Source organism: Drosophila erecta, unplaced genomic scaffold (genome assembly GCF_003286155.1).
Source record: "Drosophila erecta strain 14021-0224.00,06,07 unplaced genomic scaffold, DereRS2 tig00000000-arrow-pilon, whole genome shotgun sequence".
NCBI classification, from domain to species: domain Eukaryota; kingdom Metazoa; phylum Arthropoda; class Insecta; order Diptera; family Drosophilidae; genus Drosophila; species Drosophila erecta.
This window is the reverse complement of record NW_020825194.1, coordinates 18,026,904-18,045,732: the sequence shown is the minus strand read 5'-3', so window position 1 is coordinate 18,045,732 and position 18,829 is coordinate 18,026,904. Positions and strand designations below refer to the sequence as shown.

The following is an 18,829-nucleotide window of genomic DNA, read 5'->3' as shown; positions in this document are numbered from 1 at the left end:
ATTGCATACCTGCTATCAACTGGAAGAGGGTCTGTGTATTTGCTAAGTTGGGAGTGTGTACAAGCTATTTATCGAAATGCCATACTAACGGTGAAACTAAAATTCGAAACGGGCATTTCGCGACAACTTTATTAGTTTTAACATATTACCTTGAAAGTTAAATCGTGTTGTTTAAGTTGAAAAAGTAAGTTTTGATTGAACTAGTTGCACTTCTTATTGCACCAATCCCAGATACATCCGTCCCTTGCATTGCAACCAAATTCGCCCGGATGAATGGCACAAAAAACCTCGGTATTCATATAGGTACAGCTTCCATTGGGACAGTAGTAGGTGTAGCAGCCTGGTGAGCACTTATCCCGCTGATGATCCTTGCAGCCAGAGCAATCAAGAACGTCTGAGGAAAAATTGTGTTAATGAGTGATTTTAAGGCCCAATTTTAGTTTCTTTCTAATCTCATATGGTTTGAATAGCACGAATATAATGAAAATAAACATTCGAAGACTCACCGCTCTCCTTGCACTCCGGCGTACTGCAGCCCAAAAGAGGCGGATTGGGCGGCATGACCACCCGCTTCTGGTTTTCGTCAAATACGATCTTTGGTGGCTTAAGATATACTACTGGGGCTGTACAGACTCGCGAATCGCAGAACTTCCTCTCCTTGCTGGAGCACACCCAATTGGGGGCGTAGTTGATGCAGATGCGGGGGCTCTTCACAAAACAGCAACCCGGTGGAGGATTACGGCCCGGAAATAGTTCACCGACCACCGACTGCTCCACAGTTGGCCTCAAAGTAGGATATATCCAGGGACGTCTGGTTATTGGTGGGGCTACAATATTATTCGGGACATTGGCAGGTGTACTATAATCGTAACTTTTGTCTTTATAGGGATCATATGGTGCAGATGTAATGTACTCCACCCTATTTATGTTTTCGCTGGTCACCGAGTACTTGTGCTCATTGTGGACCACATTGCCGATCTCAAGGATAGTCGTGATATATCCCGGTTCCTGGCAGCGTTTTTGATACCACACGGTTCCCGCTGGGCACGCCGATAAAATGCAACGCCCGCCGTAATATTCGCCCTCCGAACAGACGATTTTCCTACACTGCGATTCGAATAAAATTGATTCCGGCGGACAGCGAGTCAGTTCTGCAATGACGGGAGGAGGAATCGATGGGGGCTCAGGGGTTGTTGATGTTGTTGTCGTGCTGGGCTCTGTTGTGGTGGTTGTTGTTGTTGTTGTTGTAGTAGTTGGTTCCGTTGTAGTTGTAGTTGCAGTTTTACATGTGGTCTCGTTTGTTGTTGCTGTCGTAGTAGAAGTATTGGATTCAAACGGACACGGCTCAGGATTCGTACGATAACACAGTCCATCAACGTTAAGATAGTATCCTAAACGAATAAAAGGAATATAGCGAAATATAACAAAAAATTAATTCAAGATTTAAGGGTTTAACATTTTTTATTACGCTACTAATGGTAACTTAACGTTTATTACCTGTCTGGCAGTATTTGTTAGTCTGTGGATGACACAATCCATCCGCTTTTAAGTGATATCCTGATGAACGAAAAGGAACAGAAAAGTTATATCATAACAATAATATGTATGTTAAAATGTATATTAAATCTGTCGTATACTTTCTAAAATTATGAACGAGAGCATTGAATAGTTTTATTAATGGTCATAAAAGAAAATTATTTCAAGAGTTACATGTTTGGAAGTTTTTATTAAGCTACCAGGTGTAACTTAACGTTTATTACCTGGCTGGCAGTAGTTTTTAGTCTGTGGATGACACAATCCATCCGCTTTCAATTGATATCCTAATGAACGAAAAGGAACAGAAAAGTTGTATTATAACATAATAGGAACCTTTCATAATTTTAATATTTGTCGTTATTTTCTAAAATTATGAACGAGACCATCGAATAGTTTTATTAATAGTCATAACAGAAAGTTATTTTAAGATCTAAAGGTTTAGAAGTTTTTATATATTTTTTTATAAGGTTTTTTTTATAAGGCTACCATGGGTTGTTGTTGGTCTATGGATGACACAACCCATCCGCTTTCAAGTGAAATATGTATATATCTCTGAATGCCTTCTAGTTTGACAATTTGTTATCAATGAAAGTTTTTAATTAGTTTTATTAATAGTCCTAGCATGCTGCTGATTAAATTGGGCTGATTAATTAGTACAACACGATTAGTGATATTTCAGAGATTTCTAACCTGTTGGACAAACGGAAATGAGGAGGCACTGGCCGTTGACATATTGATACCCCGGCGGACATGTCGGCTCCTACGGTAATATTATTGCATAAGAATAGGCAGCACTCATCATATTACGCCACGTTCGCTTACCAAGATGTCTGCTAGAGCATTTCTGCGGAATAGGAGGGTGATTAGGCAGGCGACCAGAGCCAATCCCAATGATTTTACGAGCATACTGTTTAAGTTCCGGGAGAATATCTTCGGAACCTGCGACACAGATTTGCGATGCACGGCGGTCCGCACTTAAAAAGAGACTAATCGAACCCCGATTCGGCGATGTGCTCACTGGGATGTTTTTGAATTGGAAGCATAATTGCTGGCGCTGCGATAACCTTCATGAGATAACAGTGAAGGTCGCTTGGGCTACAGCTGCAGTGGTACCGAATCCCCGTACTCGGTGAGCCGGCTTAGTTCGAATCAGAATGTCTAATCGCAAAGAGTGTAGCTGGGTGCAGCGGCTGCTGCTGCTAATATGCATACTTCCAGCGAGGGTTATCACCAATTATATACCAAATCCCTGCCAAATTGGTAAGTTCGACTTGGAAGCCGTTATCCATCATTCCATTAATGACGTCTTTGAAATCCCAGGTCAGGGAAATGCCAATGGCGGTTGCAGCCCCACTATTGTGAATGTGTATAATAACCAGTGCGGGGGTCAAACAGGGATTGTATGCAATCCTCCCAATCCTGTGACTACTGTTCTTCCTGGTACTCCCGGTTGCCCCAACACTCCTCAATATCCTACAGTGAATCCGGTTGTTCCTAGTACTCCCGGTTGCCCCAACACTCCTCAATATCCTACAGTGAATCCGGTTGTTCCTAGTACTCCCGGTTGCCCCAACACTCCTCAATATCCTACAGTGAATCCGGTTGTTCCTAGTACTCCCGGTTGCCCCAACACTCCTCAATGTCCTACAGTGAATCCGGTTGTTCCTAGTACTCCCGGTTGCCCAAACACTCCTCAATGTCCTACAGTGAATCCGGTTGTTCCTAGTACTCCCGGTTGCCCAAACACTCCTCAATGTCCTACAGTGAATCCGGTTGTTCCTAGTACTCCAGGTTGCCCCAACACTCCACAATATCCTACAGTGGATCCAATTCTTCCTAGTCCTCCCATTTGCCCCAACACTCCTCAAAATCCTTGCACAACACCTACACCAACAACAACTCCCCCAAGTGTTACTGAACAACCAGCGCCGGCACCTAAGTCTACACCTCTCCCGACCCCAATCCCAGTCACTATGCCACCACCAGCTCCCATTATCCGATGTCCAGAGGGAACAATCTTGGTGAGAGGTGTCTGCCGTCTACTTTTCTGCGGAGAAAATAGCTTATACGCCGAAGGTCGCTGCATTCGGACCCGCTGTCCAGCAGGATATGTTTGGACGGGAATCCGGTGCTCGAAACCACAGCCATTGGAACTCGGTACCATCCACATAGAGAACACTATTCACCAGCTGCCTGGAACACAGCCCCCCCTGATCCTAAACAATGTGAACAACGTCAAGGTAAACGCCTCCATCACTATCCCAGGACTAGTCTCTGAGGAGGAAGAGGATGAGGAAGTGGTGGCGCCGCAGCCACCTTCAACACCCTGCTGCATTGTATACGCTCCTCGGGTCTGCACCAACCAGGTGGGTCAAGTGCAGTACAAGTGCTTCAGCAGGAGCCAGCAGCAGTGTGGTTCCTTCTGCAGTGCCAACAAGGTGATGCTCGCTCCGCCAGCAGTTACTACCTGGACGCAGTCCAACAACCAGATGGTGGTCATCCCTCCCAACTGGGCAGGTCAGGGCTGCCAGTCCAATTATGGCACTTGTCAACAACCTCAGAGTGAGTTTAGTAATATTAGTTCCACGGATTAAGCCTCATTTCTTCTGGGTTTCCCCTTTAGACCTCTATGACTGCAGTGGCTGTGCGTTGGCTGACTTTTCGACCTGCTCCTCGTACTGCTACTCCTACAAATGCAGCACCCACAACTGTGCCTACTATGATCAGGCCCAATACTGCTCCCAATACGCTGGCCAAATCGGATGCCGGCCGGAAGATGGATGGGCTCTGAGTGGATAACTCTCGAAAAGGGCAAAATATATAAACCACATATGTAAATTAATTTATAGAAATTTACAAGATATATAAAAAAGTAAAAATATATTAAAATATTTTTCAAAAGTGTGGGCGTGACAGTTTTGGTCGGTTTGAGGGCGTAATATATATATTAAAAAATGAATAATATCACATTTTGCAATTTGGGCTGTTTGTGGGCGTTAGAGTAGGCGTGACAACAAACAAACAAACTTTGGAAACAAACTTTCGCTTCGTCTATGTCTCTGGAAGCTGCATAATCTCAACATTTTAGCTTTTGTTGTTCCTGAGATCGAGATGTTCATACGGGCAGACGGACGGACATGGCCAGATCGACTCGACTATTGATCCTGATTAAGAATATATATACTTTATATGGTCGCAAACGTTTCCTTCTGCCTGCCACATACTTTCCAACAAATCTAGTATACCCGTGTACTCAACGAGTAACAGGCATAAAAATGCCTTCAATAAATACTTTTTTAAATGATTGAAGAAATGCAAATTCTAATAATAATCTTTTTTATAATACAACAGCCTATTTGATACGTAAAGAATCTCACAGTTCCGGTTGACTATAAACTATTTTATCTGCAATAGTTCTAAGATTTGACGTCATAGTGCACAGTATTGATATGAAACAGTGCGTCATATCCCAACATTCCGAGCGCCAAGGCAGCAAAAAGCTCTGCCTAGATGTGTGGAAAGCGGATGTATCTATAATGTGTACGTTCTGACACCAGTTGGCAATGACTGGTGAAGTGCAAAATCCTTATCAGTCATAGAATCTGCTTGAAATCCATTCGCATGAGCTATATTTGTGGTGCTTCTAGGAAAACCGTGGAATTGCAAATGACTCAGGTAATTGAGTGAAAGCTTCACCAGTAATCAATTCCTTGATAGTGTTATCTAAACTTATCTTCGAGGGTAACTATGATGGCTGGTGGCATAAATTGAACTACTGCAGTTTAAACTCTACTCTTGGCACAATCGGATGTCCCATAAGCTGGAAGCAAACCAAAGGGTCCGCCAGACATTCGATAATGCCACATTCCGAGGTCAGTAATAAATTCGCGAATTCGCGAAAAAAATTCAAGGCAATTGGTTTATTTTTACTATTGCTATCAGTGAGTGTTCTGAACTTTGGCTGATGGTCCGATAGTAGCCAATTTAATGGTCCCATTTATTATTGAAGATAACATCACATGTTATTAGTCTTGGCAGATGTAGTGGCACATGTATTTTTACATAAATTAGGTAAAACCACTAATTGCTCACGTTTTAGACTTTTAGGATGTATTGTATTTCCCAAGACTTTTAGAAATTAACATAAGGGTCAGCTTACACTGTGGCTTTCTTTACTTTATTTTGCAAAAAATAGACAAAGGTTTGGACTCTAATTTTATCCTAAAGAAAACATTTTGATTTAAAAAGTATTCCCATATTTTGGAAAAATTACAGTTCAGGAAATGGTGTATATTTTAAATCAACGATGAAGGCATTTTTCGTGTGATTAGCTTTAAACTTCAGTTAAAAGCTTTCTAAAAAAAATGCAACGTAAACGATTATATTTTCGCAGCTGAAACTGTGGGTTGTATGTGGACTACTCCACCTGCTGACCTTTGGTGCCACCGCGGAGGATCAGCCTAAAAACAAAACGATAGTTATACACACTCCTCTCCAGAACTACGATCAACCCACTCTCCATGACTACGAGGAATGCCAGGATAACAGGGACAATTGCATCAATGTCTGCGCTGGCAAACGGTTGTGCGAGGACGAGTGTCCTGTTTGCCCGGAGCTGTACGACAAGCCCCTGATGGTTCAGGGCATTAACGACACAAACATAGTGGACCGTTCTCAGGCCCCTATTAATACGACCAACATTGTTCGGCTGACCAACGAAATCCACAATATAATCGAACACCAAATCCAAAATCGCAATGAGGTCAATGTCCAGGTGCAGCAGAATGTCTCACAGGTGGGGGGACGTTTTGGATTGGGCTACACTGACAAGGGATCCTGCTGCTTTGTGGTGCGTTTGGATCGGGACTGTGAGAAGGTGGATGGTCGCCATTGCAGGGAGAAAAGCAGACAGCTAGTCTGTGGCGAAAAGTGTCAGGCCAAAGTGATGTTGGCCAGAAGAGTGGTGCAATGTGACGCCGAAGACTCGGATCAGTGCCACGAGACCATCGAATTTGTGCCCCGGAGAAAGAAAATCCACCAGAGGAAGTCCACCGAAGCTACACCCTGTCAATACATAGGCAACAGGTGGCCTTATTTCAATTGCCGGCAAAATCCAGGCCAAAATGGAAATTTCGTCCAGCCGACGAGGGTGAAACGCAATACTTGCCAGCAGTGTCTCAATTATCCCTACGGGTACATTCTGCAGTATGGTCTGCAAGCCCAATGTGCAGCCTGCTTCCAGGGATACGGATCTCCACCCATGTACTCCAGTCCTATTTTGATGTACAATCCCTACGTGGCGTATCCAATCATTAACAATTTCCCGCCCACAAACGACAACAACTATGCAGACAACGACGACACCGATGTAGACAAGACCAACGCAGGTTCAGATGACGAAGGATGGAACTTATGTGACGGCACCCAAAATTGCCCAAGCGCGGAGGACACCATAGATGCTCAGCAAGGGTCACCTGGACATCCACCAGTCGATGAAGATGAATGGGACGACTACAACGTTCCAGCCCAGCGAAGGAGACGCCGTCAAAGCCCCCGCCACTTTGCGAGATCATCTTACAGCACACGGAATCGCAACTAATCAATGCCAGATAAAGCCACAAACTTCCCAGATTTTCTGCAAGCACTTTGCTTCCGCAACTATAAGTATTTTTCTTTAACCAGAACGTAGATTTCTTTAGATAACTACTACTATGCTCGCCATTTCTGTATAATAATATTTCCTTTACCGAATTAAAGTGATGTTGCAAATTAAAAAAATTATTATTTGAAGTCTTAATAGCCTTATTCTAAGAAAATTTATTCCTGGGATTTCCCCTCTTAGGAATTAGCTGCCAATTATCGCTGCTTATCAGTATTTCAGTTGGTAACATGCATCAAAATGTACTTTATATAACGATTTATTTGATAGGCAGGGTATAAAGCATGGTGACAGGGCGGGGAGACCCCGTTCTCCTTATAGACTAAACAACGTTTAATAAAATCTGGACTCGACGTGCTCGAATGCTTACGCTTGCGATCTGGGCATACATAATATTAATAATTTGATTAGACATTTGTTCTGGTATTCCAATTGCAGGTAGATAGTTTCGAAGGCTTCCGAGCGGGAGTTTTGCCCCCATTTCGATGAACATTGGTGGAACAAGACTACTGGAACTTATGGTAATATTGCGCGTGTGTTGATTTTAGTTGGCTTGCTCGCTACAATTATAAGGGTCATCCATTTGGCGAAGTACTCTACTTAATGCCCAATTCCTTGAGCTCGGTCTCCTCATCCACGGAGTCCTCATCATCCGAACCGTGGACCGATGGAGCTGGTGTGGTGTGTCCTGGCGATAAACATTTTATTAGACAATTCATTTTTCATTTGTATAATAACAGCACAATCGCGTATAAATTAAATATTTTCATTTCCGCCTTCAAGATCTTGCTAAAAACTTTAGTAGTCTAAAAGTATTCAATCATTTTTGCACAGCTTTATCAGTAAATATAATAGAATTGCACTCACGAACATTAAAGCGAGTTAATATTCGCAGCGCTCTTTTGGACTTCATTATTTAACATTATTTAACAAGTTCGGGCTTACTACTTAACAAAGCTGACGGGAATTTATTCACGTTTTTTATTACTTAATGAGAATCGTAATGCTACAAAGTGGAATGTCCAACAGCTGTTTTATTCAAGACTGTGTAACGAATAAAATCTTTTTGAGCGAAAGTACATCAAAAGTATTTAAAAATGCATTTACATTGGAGTGTATTGAATAAATTTGGATGAAATATTTATTTTTCTAGCGATCTGCGTCTTCTTCCTGCCACTTACGCGATGAAGTAGGACTGGGAGGTTCGCTGTGCGGTCGCGAGAAGATCAAGTTGTTTTTCGATCCATAGAGGGACAATTCATCCACATAGTCTGGGTAAACAGCCTGCAGGGCCTTAACCCTGGCCTGTCTGTAGTACTGCAAATAAAAGCGAGCATCATCGGTTAATAATGTGAAATAATGTGAAAAATGCGTAAACTAATATTAATATTTGAACGCTTCTGCGGCTTTTGATGTAACTAAACCCAATGAATACTAACAATGCCCAGGGTGCGCCAGTCCAGAAGATCGCTCAACCGCTCAGTGCGATTACGCTGGATGATGCGCTGGCGACGGTTCAGCCTGGAGAACTCCATCATGAAGCTGGACAGCTGCTGAACGCTGTTCTCCAATCCTATATAGCGGCGGTCCACGATGTAGATACCGTAGGACTTGGGATCACTTATGTGCTCCTCCATGAAGCAGCCGAAACCGGACAGATTGGTGGTTACGCTAGGAATTCCCATCACCGTACACTCGGCGGGAGTGTAACCCCAGGGCTCGTAGTATGAGGGGAAGACACCCAAGTGGCAGCCACGGACAAATTCTTCGTAATCGATTCCAAACAGAGGGTTTGTGGATGTGAGGAACTCCGGATGGAAGACCATCTTGACGCGATCGTGGCGCGAGTTAAACAGATGGCAACGACGTATTGAGGATAGCACCGGATCGTTCCAGTCATCAGCCACATTGTGCGTGGTAACAGGCGGCATCGAATCGCGCTGCATGGCGAACATGCAACGCTTGATCTTGACCAGGTCATCCTTCTGGAGGAGATCATCGGCATTGGGGATGTTGCCCTGCAGGCAGGTATCGAACATACGCTTGCCCACGGCCTGTTGGACATTGTTGATCGTATCTCGCAACTGCTTGATCACGGCATGTCCTCGCAGCGAGTCCACGTTGAAGTTGTTGGTCTTGGTGGGGAAGATGAGGAAGGCCACCACCGTGGTGTCCGGCTTCTCGTGCTTCAGCATCGCATTCAGACGGGCCAGCGCCTCGATGAAGATGTCGGCTCCCTTATTTCCGAACTCATAGCGACCGGCGATAAAGAAGTACAGGGTCTTATCCAAATCAAAGTCAATGTGGCTATAGAGATAGAGAATATAATTGGATTTAAGAAAGTGACTACCAATATTATTTATTACTACACAACTTTCACATGAACGAGCATTTTGTCAGATTCAGATAAATCAAGCATACTCGTAGAATGGAAATATCAATAGCTCTGATCATTAATTGATTATCCCCAAATTTATTTCTATCTAAAGTGTAAATCAATATAATCCCTTTAGTATTAATCTTTAAGTTCCATTCTAACATTAAAGTATTATAGACATGAAATCATATAATCATATACGTAGCTTATAGAATGCCATGCCTCTATCGATTAACCTTTATTCAAGGGTGTAGAATATTGAAAACATTTCCGCATAACATTTCCTTCAGATAATACTATCTATCTATCTAATACTATCTCTCGTTGGATTGTCATTGCCAATTAGGTCAAAAACTACATATTTGCAGTCTTATGCGGATAACTGATATTGAGGATTTGGTAACCAGGAGATCGGTATTGTGTACTCACCCGTAGAAGTGACCCCGCACGAATTCGTTGATCTTTTCCTTGGCAACGGCGTGCAAATTCTGGAACTCGTGGATGGCCGAGAACTTCTTCACGTTCAATCCATTCGGCGTGATGATGTCCGGCTTGCGCTTCAGCAGATGCTCCGCCTCGTAGCCCGTAATCTCGGAGACGGTGGTGAACACGTGAGCCAAGTGGGTGGCACCTCGCTCCAGGCAGTAGCGATGGTAGATTTGACGCTTGCCCGCCTCTTCGTCCACGGCGAACTTGTCCAGGTTATTGTAGAAATCGGTGTTGCCGGCGCACAAGTAACGACCCAACAATGTTGCATGGGTGGTGAACACAGTGGCAATCTCCACCAGACGTGTGCGCAGCACAATGAGACCCACGCCAGCTTGCCATTCGTGGAAGTGGGCGACAATCCTCGGAGCACTCAGTTCATTGTTTTGAGAATAAGTCACGGCAAAGTTGCGGAACTCCTCCAGAAATTCGGCAATCATAAAGCCCAGGATAATGGCATCGTTAGTCTCGATATCCAAATGAGGTATTCCAATGTGGCACTTTTCCCACATCTCCGATTTAAACTGATCCAACTTCCAGGCGGCGGATCCAATATCAAACAGAATCAGTTGAGGATTGCCGTCCACCAGCCAACGACCGGTGTGGATTTTATAGCCTCGCGAGCGCAAGGAGTTGACAGCATCTAGCAGGGGATTTCCCCTGGGGAACTCCATCTCCTCCATCTCGGTGCGGGCACAGTGCTCCTTGTAGGGACCCATCATGCACAGCTGCTCACCCATCTCCTCGGTGGAGACATAGGCCTTCGACCGGATCACCGTGTAAATGCCGCCCACCTTGTTGGCCACCTCCCATGCCACCTCGAAGTTCCAGCGATTCTCCCGCGAGGCGATGTCACCTCGATCGAAATAATCCTTCAGGTCCGCCCCGGACTCCACTCTCGAAAAGCGTCGATTCATCTGGAACGAAGTATGAAATAGAAGCAATTAGTTTTCGTATAATCAGCGTTTCGTCCTGCCTTAAGTTATTCCGCACCCTCAGGGCGTAAGAGGTGGACTCATTGTCCTCGAAGCGGTAGGACTGCTGTCTGCGCATCTTCTTGATATGCTGGGAATGGGATGCTATAAACTAGGCGCCGCTGATCTGTAGCTGAACCTCTCCGCTGAGGCTCTCGATGCGGACTGATAGTGTCAACTAAATTTAGCCACCGGCTTGACCCACATTACAAGCATCGATTCCTTATCGCTTTACACTTGTACATTAAACCAAAACGTTTACTTCGTAAATACAGCTATGAGTTGAAAAAATATTTTAAAGGAATGTGCAGTTTGATGCATTCTACACAGCCTTGGGTATGTCCAAAAAATTGAACTCATAGGTTTTTAAGTTCCGATCGGTCTAAATAGGAGTAACCTGGCTGAAGAACATCTCATTTATCGCGGTGCATCGACCGCGCTTGATGTTTCGCGCTGTTGGTATTGGTATTCATTGTCATCACATGCCGGCATTTGTTGCATCACCACGCAGCGAGGTGCGATCGATCCGCTATCAGCCGAGTGCAGTTGCATCGCTGCAGTTTATGGACTGATAAGCGCTTCTATGCGACATCGCCCATGTCCCTGACAGTCGGTCACTTATGTACATACGTGCCATATTATAACATACTATAGCTATAGACGAGGCGTCCGTCCATAAGGCAAAGGTCTATTTTCGGATGTCGGAAATGTTCAGCCTCATTGGTGAGCAATGATGAGTTTGCCAATTTTCCGCTCTATATTTATGTATATGTATACATGCAAATTTGGTAAATGTTTCAATTGTCAACGTCACAAATTAAGAGGAAAATGCTGAAGGCGTCAGGCTTAGAGTTCGTCTTCTACTTACTTAGTTTTCCAAAATATTTATGTTCAGGTTTACTCATCTTTTAAAAGTTAATGTCATAGCGGGCTTGTACATTGCTAATTGAACTGTCCAGAATGACCTTGGCAAACGAAGAAACCGTAAAATATTAATTGGCTCAGAGAGCCGAGGCAATGAAATCATTTAACATTGTAATTATCTTATCGGTGTTGATATAACAAAATACGTTCCATAATATCTGGCCTTAACTTTCTCTACGCCGGCTCTGTATTAATATATAATTTATCTGGATTTGTACCTAATATAAATCGAATCACTCATTGGCCATCGCCTAACACCCAAATTTATTAAGACTACCTTTGTACTGCCATACCTTGTACTTCCTAAGTTTGCGCTGTTATCTTTACTGAAACTCAAACTATTACTCAGGATATGAGTGGAGAAGAATTAAATCTTCGTATCGTAGCACTTTTTTCAGGAGTTTATCCGCCTAATCCGCCGCTAGAGGGCGTGATATCCACGTGAAGAGATCTCTTTGACTTTCACTCGATTGCACTTCTCTCCTTGTCACTTCGCACTTGGCACTCAGAATTATGTTTGAAAGCAATTAACAAACGAATGTGAGAAAAGGTAAAAGTGAGGAAAAGCTCTTGACACTACTACTAACAGTTGAACAATTTTCGACTTCTTGCACTTGATAATTTGGTTTTTCAATTGCGAAGAAAGAGGTGAAAATGAAGGCTCTTGTGCTATCTCGCTCGCACCCGCACACATGCACTGCTGCAACGCAACTCCAAAAAGAGCAACAACAACAACGCAGCAGCAACAACAACGACAACGGCAAGCAGTTGAGAGACCTCAAGTGTACGTGTGTGTTTGTGTGTTTGTGGCAGGCAGAGATATTTTTTCATTGCCAGCTAAAAGTCAAATAAAGGTCATTGGCGTGCTGCTGAGAGAGGGAGAGTATTAAAAATTGTTCACCATTATTGGTATAGTTTGCTTCTTGCGCCCCTTTTTGTTGTTGTTTTGTTCATATTTTTGTTGTTGTAGCAATTGTTGTTCCCGTATTCAACCCGCTCAACAAGTTTGAAAACTTGATAATTTTGTTGCTGCACTCCCTGAGGTGGCCAAAAGAAGGTGGAGGGGGGAGAGAGTGGGAGAGAGGACGCCAGGAATTTTTATTTTCTTGCGGCCGGCGCATTGATAAGGGCAATAACGCTTATCACCGCATTTTGTTTATGTTTCGCGTTTATCACTTTTCCAGCAGGTAGTGCGAATAATCTGATAACGCATGTCCGCTTGGCGCCAATTGCTAAATGCAACAAAATCCCGCTGATAACGATGTTTGCTTAAATGTGCATCAATCGGTGTGTGGGAATAACTTTAGGTTTGGCACGCGCACGGCTGTGTATTATATAGTCCCCCGATCTCGGAAATAAACTCAATCACCTTAGAGCCACCGCAGTCGCTGTTGTTGGTCACACGAAACAAAACGAATAACTGAAAAAGAATTCGAAAACAAAAAGAAAATCCATGGGCACCCGGGAGCGTTCTTGTTTTTGTTGTTGCACTGGCGAGTGGGAGTTTGCGCAGAGAGAAATGCGGAGAGAGCGCAAGGAGAAAAAGAGAGAGCGACCAGGTGAATATTGTACGAATAAAGTGACCGTACGAAGAGCGGTAAAATATTCCTTTTAAAAAGTGAGCGCCAACTTCTTGTTATTGAAATAACGTAAGCAAGTAACGCAAGCAGCATTGCCAGCTTTAAGAAAATGTTTGTACTTCGCCATAGGGCGGGAATTTCAAAGTTGCGCGAGTCTAAAACACTCATATTAAAGTACAATTGCATCCGAACAATTTTGCGCTTTCTTTTCAAGAAACACAAAAATACTCAAGTAACTAGCTCTATTACATTTTTTTAGTACCAAAAACAACAAAAATTTTTGTAAAATTATTTATATTATATTAAATAATATTATATAATATTATATTATATTATAGAAAAGGTTTTTTGTTTTGCACATTTGAATTTCATATTTGGCTTTAGTTACAATCTTACCTTGAGCCAAATCATGTTGTCTATATAAACCTTTAATTGTCCACCGTCAGAGCTCACCTTGAATTTTCTTCGGTTTTCTCATAAAAAGACATATTTCACAGAAATTTGAACAGTTTGTCGTAACCTTGCTCTATAAACAATTTAATATCCGCTCACTTAACCTCAATTAAAACTGGGAGATGGACACGCAACTTCCCAGTCGCCTTTCAATTCCCATTCTTTCATTTCGAGCTTGCGTTTTTATGTTTATTAATTGAAAAGTGTGAAGAACAGGCAGTCATTTACGAATAGAAAGAGAGCGATGGAGCAGGATAACTGGGTCAATTGAGTAACCGCAAATATTTCAATACATTTTCTTCAAAGAAGAAAAACTAACGTACGGAGTACAAGAAATTTAAAAAAAAGTTTTAATAATGTTTAATTACTCCGACGGTAGGTGAGGCTGTACCATTGACTTTATCGTCGGTTCCCAAGGTCAAAGGACATTAATATTATTATTCGTGCCCTGTAGACCACTCGTCTGCTTTCAATGTCTTTGAAGCGACTTGCTCTTTGTGTCCTTCACAAACATCCATTGATAACAGACACAATGGCACAAGGACAATATGAGAAGCGCCGACTTTTATGTTTATGACATATCCTTGCCATTTCACTGTAAATCATTTTGGATTGCATTTGGCTCACTTGTTTCACCCTCTCATTTTGGCCCCCTTCCTTCGATTTTAGTTAGTTTTGCAATTTCCTGCAGGGACAATCGTCACCAGGACTCACATTCACACTTACACTTCATAGTCGTAATGGTCACACTCATGACTGCCTTATCTTTGTGGCCAGGGAATACACAAATTGTTCGGAATATTCGTGGGTCAAGGACAGTGTTACATGTTGGCTCTTTGCCCAAATAAATAAATGTGCGGTGTGAATTTTTATTAAGCAAAGGTTGTTGAATTTCTGCACTATTTGTGTAATGATCCTATCTATACAGCAATTCATGAAATTTGAATTTTCTAAAGACTACTCCACAAATTATATTTATTATTATTGTTCAGACTTAACTGCCACTATCACCCCACAAAAAAAAAACCCAAAAAGGCACGGGAATTTGAAAATAAACGGGAATTATCGAGGCCAAATGCCTTGACCACGCCATAAAGAGCTTAATTAAAAACTTGGCCATAATTCATTAGTGACCATGGCTAGGCACGTGAACTCCAGTCAGCCGGCAATGGAATAAGGCATTTGGTGGGAGCCCAACTTAACCGACTTAAGGTTAAGGGACGTCCAACTGAAATGTGGCTAATTTATGTCATGACACCCGCCACCAACAAGCCCACTGCCATAACACCCGCTGCCGAAATATTGCAGGACAATAAAGATAACAACGAAAGAAGCTTCTCAAAAAAGTCGAGGTTGCGTTGATTGCGCTTATGTGGCACAAGAAGCGACCAAGACAGCTGGAAATTAGTGTAGGCTTATGATCTCAACCAAAAGATACTCATTACTTCATTACTACCACATAAGATCCTAAAAAGAAAATACTTTATTATTAGGAAAATATTATAAGAAAATATTGAAAAAAGCATTCATCATCAGTAGTCGTAACCAAAAACACGATGCTCAGCCTTGATATCATTAAAACTCCTAGAAAATACTATTACTAATAAATAAGTTATCATATATTCCAAGAATAATATTATATTTTCTAAAAATTGTAAATGCTTGCATTATAAATAGCGCATTCGTTCTAATCACATGAATACTGTGTAAAAAGTGTTGCCTACTGCGCGGCGCATGCGTTTACACATACCGAACGTGCAACATGGTGAACGTGGTTGCGCTGTGGGTGGTGCTGGTGGCGGGTGGGCGCTTGCTGTGGGTGGTGCTAGCCGGAGGATGCTGACAGTGTTTGTACACAAAAAAGGCGCCACAGCAGCGGGAGCAGCAAAAACAGAAGCCACAGCAGCTGACGACGCGAATTCGAAATTCGAAAACTGTTATCAACAAACGCCGTGTATCTGTGTGAGTGCGTTTGGGTGTGTGTGTGTGTGTGTGTGGCTGGTGTTTGGGGGTATTTGTGTGGGTGACTGCCTGGCAATGGCAGATGAACATAAAGCCCATCAGTTGGCGGCTGTTGCACGTTGCGTGCGGTTTTGTTGGGCTCCGAACTCCGAGCTGCGTGTTCTGAACTCCGAGCGCACATCCTTCGTGTGCTCGGAAAATATTCAAAGTGCGTTCCGTTGTCGTTGTCGTTGTCGTTGTCAGTTGTTGCCTTTTTAATAACTCACCAGCGAGTGGCAACTAGTCGCAAATACTATGGCCCAACTATCTCCAGGACAAGGGACAAACCTGTCATTTACTATTCGCCACTGGCGGCAGTCGGTTGTCCTCGCGCTTCTCAGCTGAGCTTCAAAATAGTGATCGGTTTAAAGCCATGTTGAAAGTTCCGTCGAAAGGTTCAAAACGCAGAAAGTCACGCTAAAATAATTTTTCAAACAAAGAAAATCCGAAAAAAAGAAAACAAACACATAATTTAAATTGGTAACCATTTAAAAAATGAATAACTAAATAATGCCAAAAACTTAAAACAGGTTCCTGTGCTCAAACCCTATTACATTGGAAATACAACTAAGCCCACGAAGTAGAAATGAAGACTTATAATTTGAAAAAAAAAAACGGCAAAATTACATTTTCCAAATCTCTGACATCAAATGATGTTAATAATTCCCCTACGCGCTTTACGCAGCTTTAATTAATGTTTTTCTTAAACGCCTTGCTTCTATATTAAGCATACGCCCGGTAGGCCAATTCAAGCGGTGGCACAACTTTGCCCCCGTTGCACCTGCCACAGTGAAAATCTCGAAGGGGCAACATCAAAAACCACTTTATAATGCGATTTGTAGGAAAAACCAGTTAAATTGCGTAATTAATTTAAGCGAGCATCGCTACACAGCAAGGAAGCTCCGAGCTCTTTCGGAAATAGCCAAAATTTTAATGACAATAACTCAGCAGTCAGTCGAGGCATAGGCATTTTGTACTCATTTGCTATCATTTCGCAATGCATATTTAAATAAATAAATAAATATTTATACATTTAACAGATTGGTTTCGTTATGTTTGGCTATACTCGTACATAATTTATTTCATTAAATTTAATCGTTTACTAAAACGTTCTGCATTTATACATTTACATTTTTGTTTTAAAACAATCTCTTCTTTTAGTCTGTTTTGATATGTTAGGGTATTTCAACATCTGTGTGGCGAGAACAAGGCTTATTTGCCTCTAGCACCGAGCTGCTGCAAAGTGTGCGAGAAAAGTAAAGGAAAGGCCAGGAACAAGTTCACTCAAGTTATGCTGAGCGCACCAAATTTTCAGGCAATTTAATTGAAGAGCACTTACGAGTTTTCCGCATTCAAGCAACGCAACCTGAATCACTTTATATGATGAGCCGAGATTCATTTATCCCGGCAATAATTTGGTTGTCACGCCTTCAAATCTGAGGAACGCCCGCAGACGTTCGAATCCCGCTAACACCAAACGGAAATAAAAACACGCAAAAAAAATGAAATCAAATCAAATAAAACCGAATTATATGAGCAACGCGGACCCATAATACAATACGTATGCCTTGTTCATGCCGACATTCTATTTTCTCTTGTTTTCTTGAGCAGGTTAAGCGGGCCGCAAATCCGCATCGTGTAATGAAAATCAAAGTACATAAATATAAAATTAAATGTCGTAAATAAAAAAAAATAATAGCATCAGGACACATAAAATATGCATGTATATGTGCGTGTAATGTAAAGACGCGACTCGCGAGGCGGCAAAGTGAAATTTAAGAAACGTGCCACATTAAATATTTAGGAAACTCAAAAGGTCCGCAAAAGTATAAGGAACCTAGCGTCGTTTGGTAAGCTAAAAAAACTTGATTTATTAAGAATAATAAATAAATATGGAACACGGGGGTAACTCAGGTTTCAATATAACATTTTGTTATTGCCGGTATATAAAAGTCAGTACAGATTTGTAAAATACTCTTTAATGTACAAATTACTAATACAAAATAATCAAAAATCCCAATTAATTAAAGTTCTTTCTCCTGTGTTGTCCCCTCAAAATACTTAAGCCAAGCTAATTGAATGTTTTGAAGATTTTTCCTGCCCAACAAGAAATTACAGGCGCATCGTTAGCTAATCAATGAGCGGAACTGTGATTTATCAGCTCCCCTATTGATTTATTCCAAATGGCGCTGAAAGCATTCCATTCCACAGCATTAACGTTCTGTTTTTCTTTTTTTTTGTAACTTTAATGTTTACGAGGCGGCTGATTCTACTTGTGCATTCGGAGCAAAGTCATGGGGCAGGAATTGCCATAAAAACAAAGTCCTGGCCATAAAACATAAGAGATGGCAGAGCAAAGTGCAGTCCCAAAAAAATCGCATATGTGGTGTATAAAAAAAACTTCCCATCGGCATTTCATAAATAGTTTTATGTAGCGCATCAAAAAAACATAAAATAAAGAAATGAATAGAAGGCAAAGTAAAATGTGCTTTAAAGGGGAAATCATTCAAGACTTTTGCCCGGGGAAGTTTCATTCTGGCTTAGCCCAGCTAAATTCTATGCAAATGAGTTTCGGGGCGAGAAAAGTCTTTCCAATTTTTATTGTTTTTCTGCTCCTGATTTTTTTGCGAGGATATCCCCCACTAAAGGCGCGATGAAACGTCGGAATTCGCCAAAAGCCACAACAAACAAAACAAAATGAAAAGGGCACAACTGAAACAGCAAGGGGGAGGAAATGAAAACAAATAGAAAATGGCGTGAAAGTTTTATACGATTTGGAAGAGGGCATGACACAGGACCAAAGGGTTTGCTGAGGCAGGCAAAATGTCCTGACGAATGT

General features: G+C 42.1%; 4 protein-coding genes across 6 annotated transcripts; 2 read left to right on the top strand and 2 right to left on the bottom strand.

Moving 5' to 3' along the window:
- Positions 1–97: 97 nt before the first annotated feature.
- LOC6552876 lies at positions 98–2,542 on the bottom strand. Its single transcript, XM_026981573.1, has 6 exons — positions 2,359–2,542; positions 2,227–2,296; positions 1,761–1,820; positions 1,498–1,557; positions 507–1,391; positions 98–394 (listed from the first exon to the last, which is right to left on the bottom strand). The coding sequence occupies exons 1-6, from the start codon at positions 2,440–2,442 to the stop codon at positions 201–203; spliced, it is 1,353 nt and encodes a 450-aa protein (XP_026837374.1). The 5' UTR covers positions 2,443–2,542; the 3' UTR covers positions 98–200.
- Positions 2,543–2,670: 128 nt separating this feature from the next.
- On the top strand, positions 2,671–4,360 carry LOC6552877. The gene is made up of 3 exons (XM_001979959.2): positions 2,671–2,796; positions 2,857–4,098; positions 4,160–4,360. Exons 1-3 carry the CDS (start codon positions 2,691–2,693, stop codon positions 4,333–4,335), a joined length of 1,524 nt encoding a protein of 507 aa, XP_001979995.1. The 5' UTR covers positions 2,671–2,690; the 3' UTR covers positions 4,336–4,360.
- A 953-nt stretch (positions 4,361–5,313) lies between these two features.
- Positions 5,314–7,326, top strand: LOC6552878. Its single transcript, XM_026975926.1, has 2 exons — positions 5,314–5,408; positions 5,930–7,326. The coding sequence occupies exons 1-2, from the start codon at positions 5,394–5,396 to the stop codon at positions 7,133–7,135; spliced, it is 1,221 nt and encodes a 406-aa protein (XP_026831727.1). The 5' UTR covers positions 5,314–5,393; the 3' UTR covers positions 7,136–7,326.
- A 110-nt stretch (positions 7,327–7,436) lies between these two features.
- On the bottom strand, positions 7,437–13,529 carry LOC6552879 (glycogen [starch] synthase). 3 transcript variants are annotated; one of them, XM_015154702.2, is made up of 5 exons: positions 13,326–13,529; positions 10,002–10,975; positions 8,635–9,502; positions 8,377–8,512; positions 7,437–7,883 (listed from the first exon to the last, which is right to left on the bottom strand). In XM_015154702.2, the coding sequence occupies exons 2-5, from the start codon at positions 10,973–10,975 to the stop codon at positions 7,792–7,794; spliced, it is 2,070 nt and encodes a 689-aa protein (XP_015010188.1). In that variant the 5' UTR covers positions 13,326–13,529; the 3' UTR covers positions 7,437–7,791. The 3 variants fall into 3 exon arrangements, with proteins under 3 accessions (XP_015010188.1, XP_026831725.1, XP_001979997.1); XM_026975924.1 differs by lacking the exon at positions 13,326–13,529 and adding an exon at positions 12,250–12,600; XM_001979961.3 differs by lacking the exon at positions 13,326–13,529 and adding an exon at positions 11,052–11,209.
- Between the last annotated feature and the right edge of the window lie 5,300 nt (positions 13,530–18,829).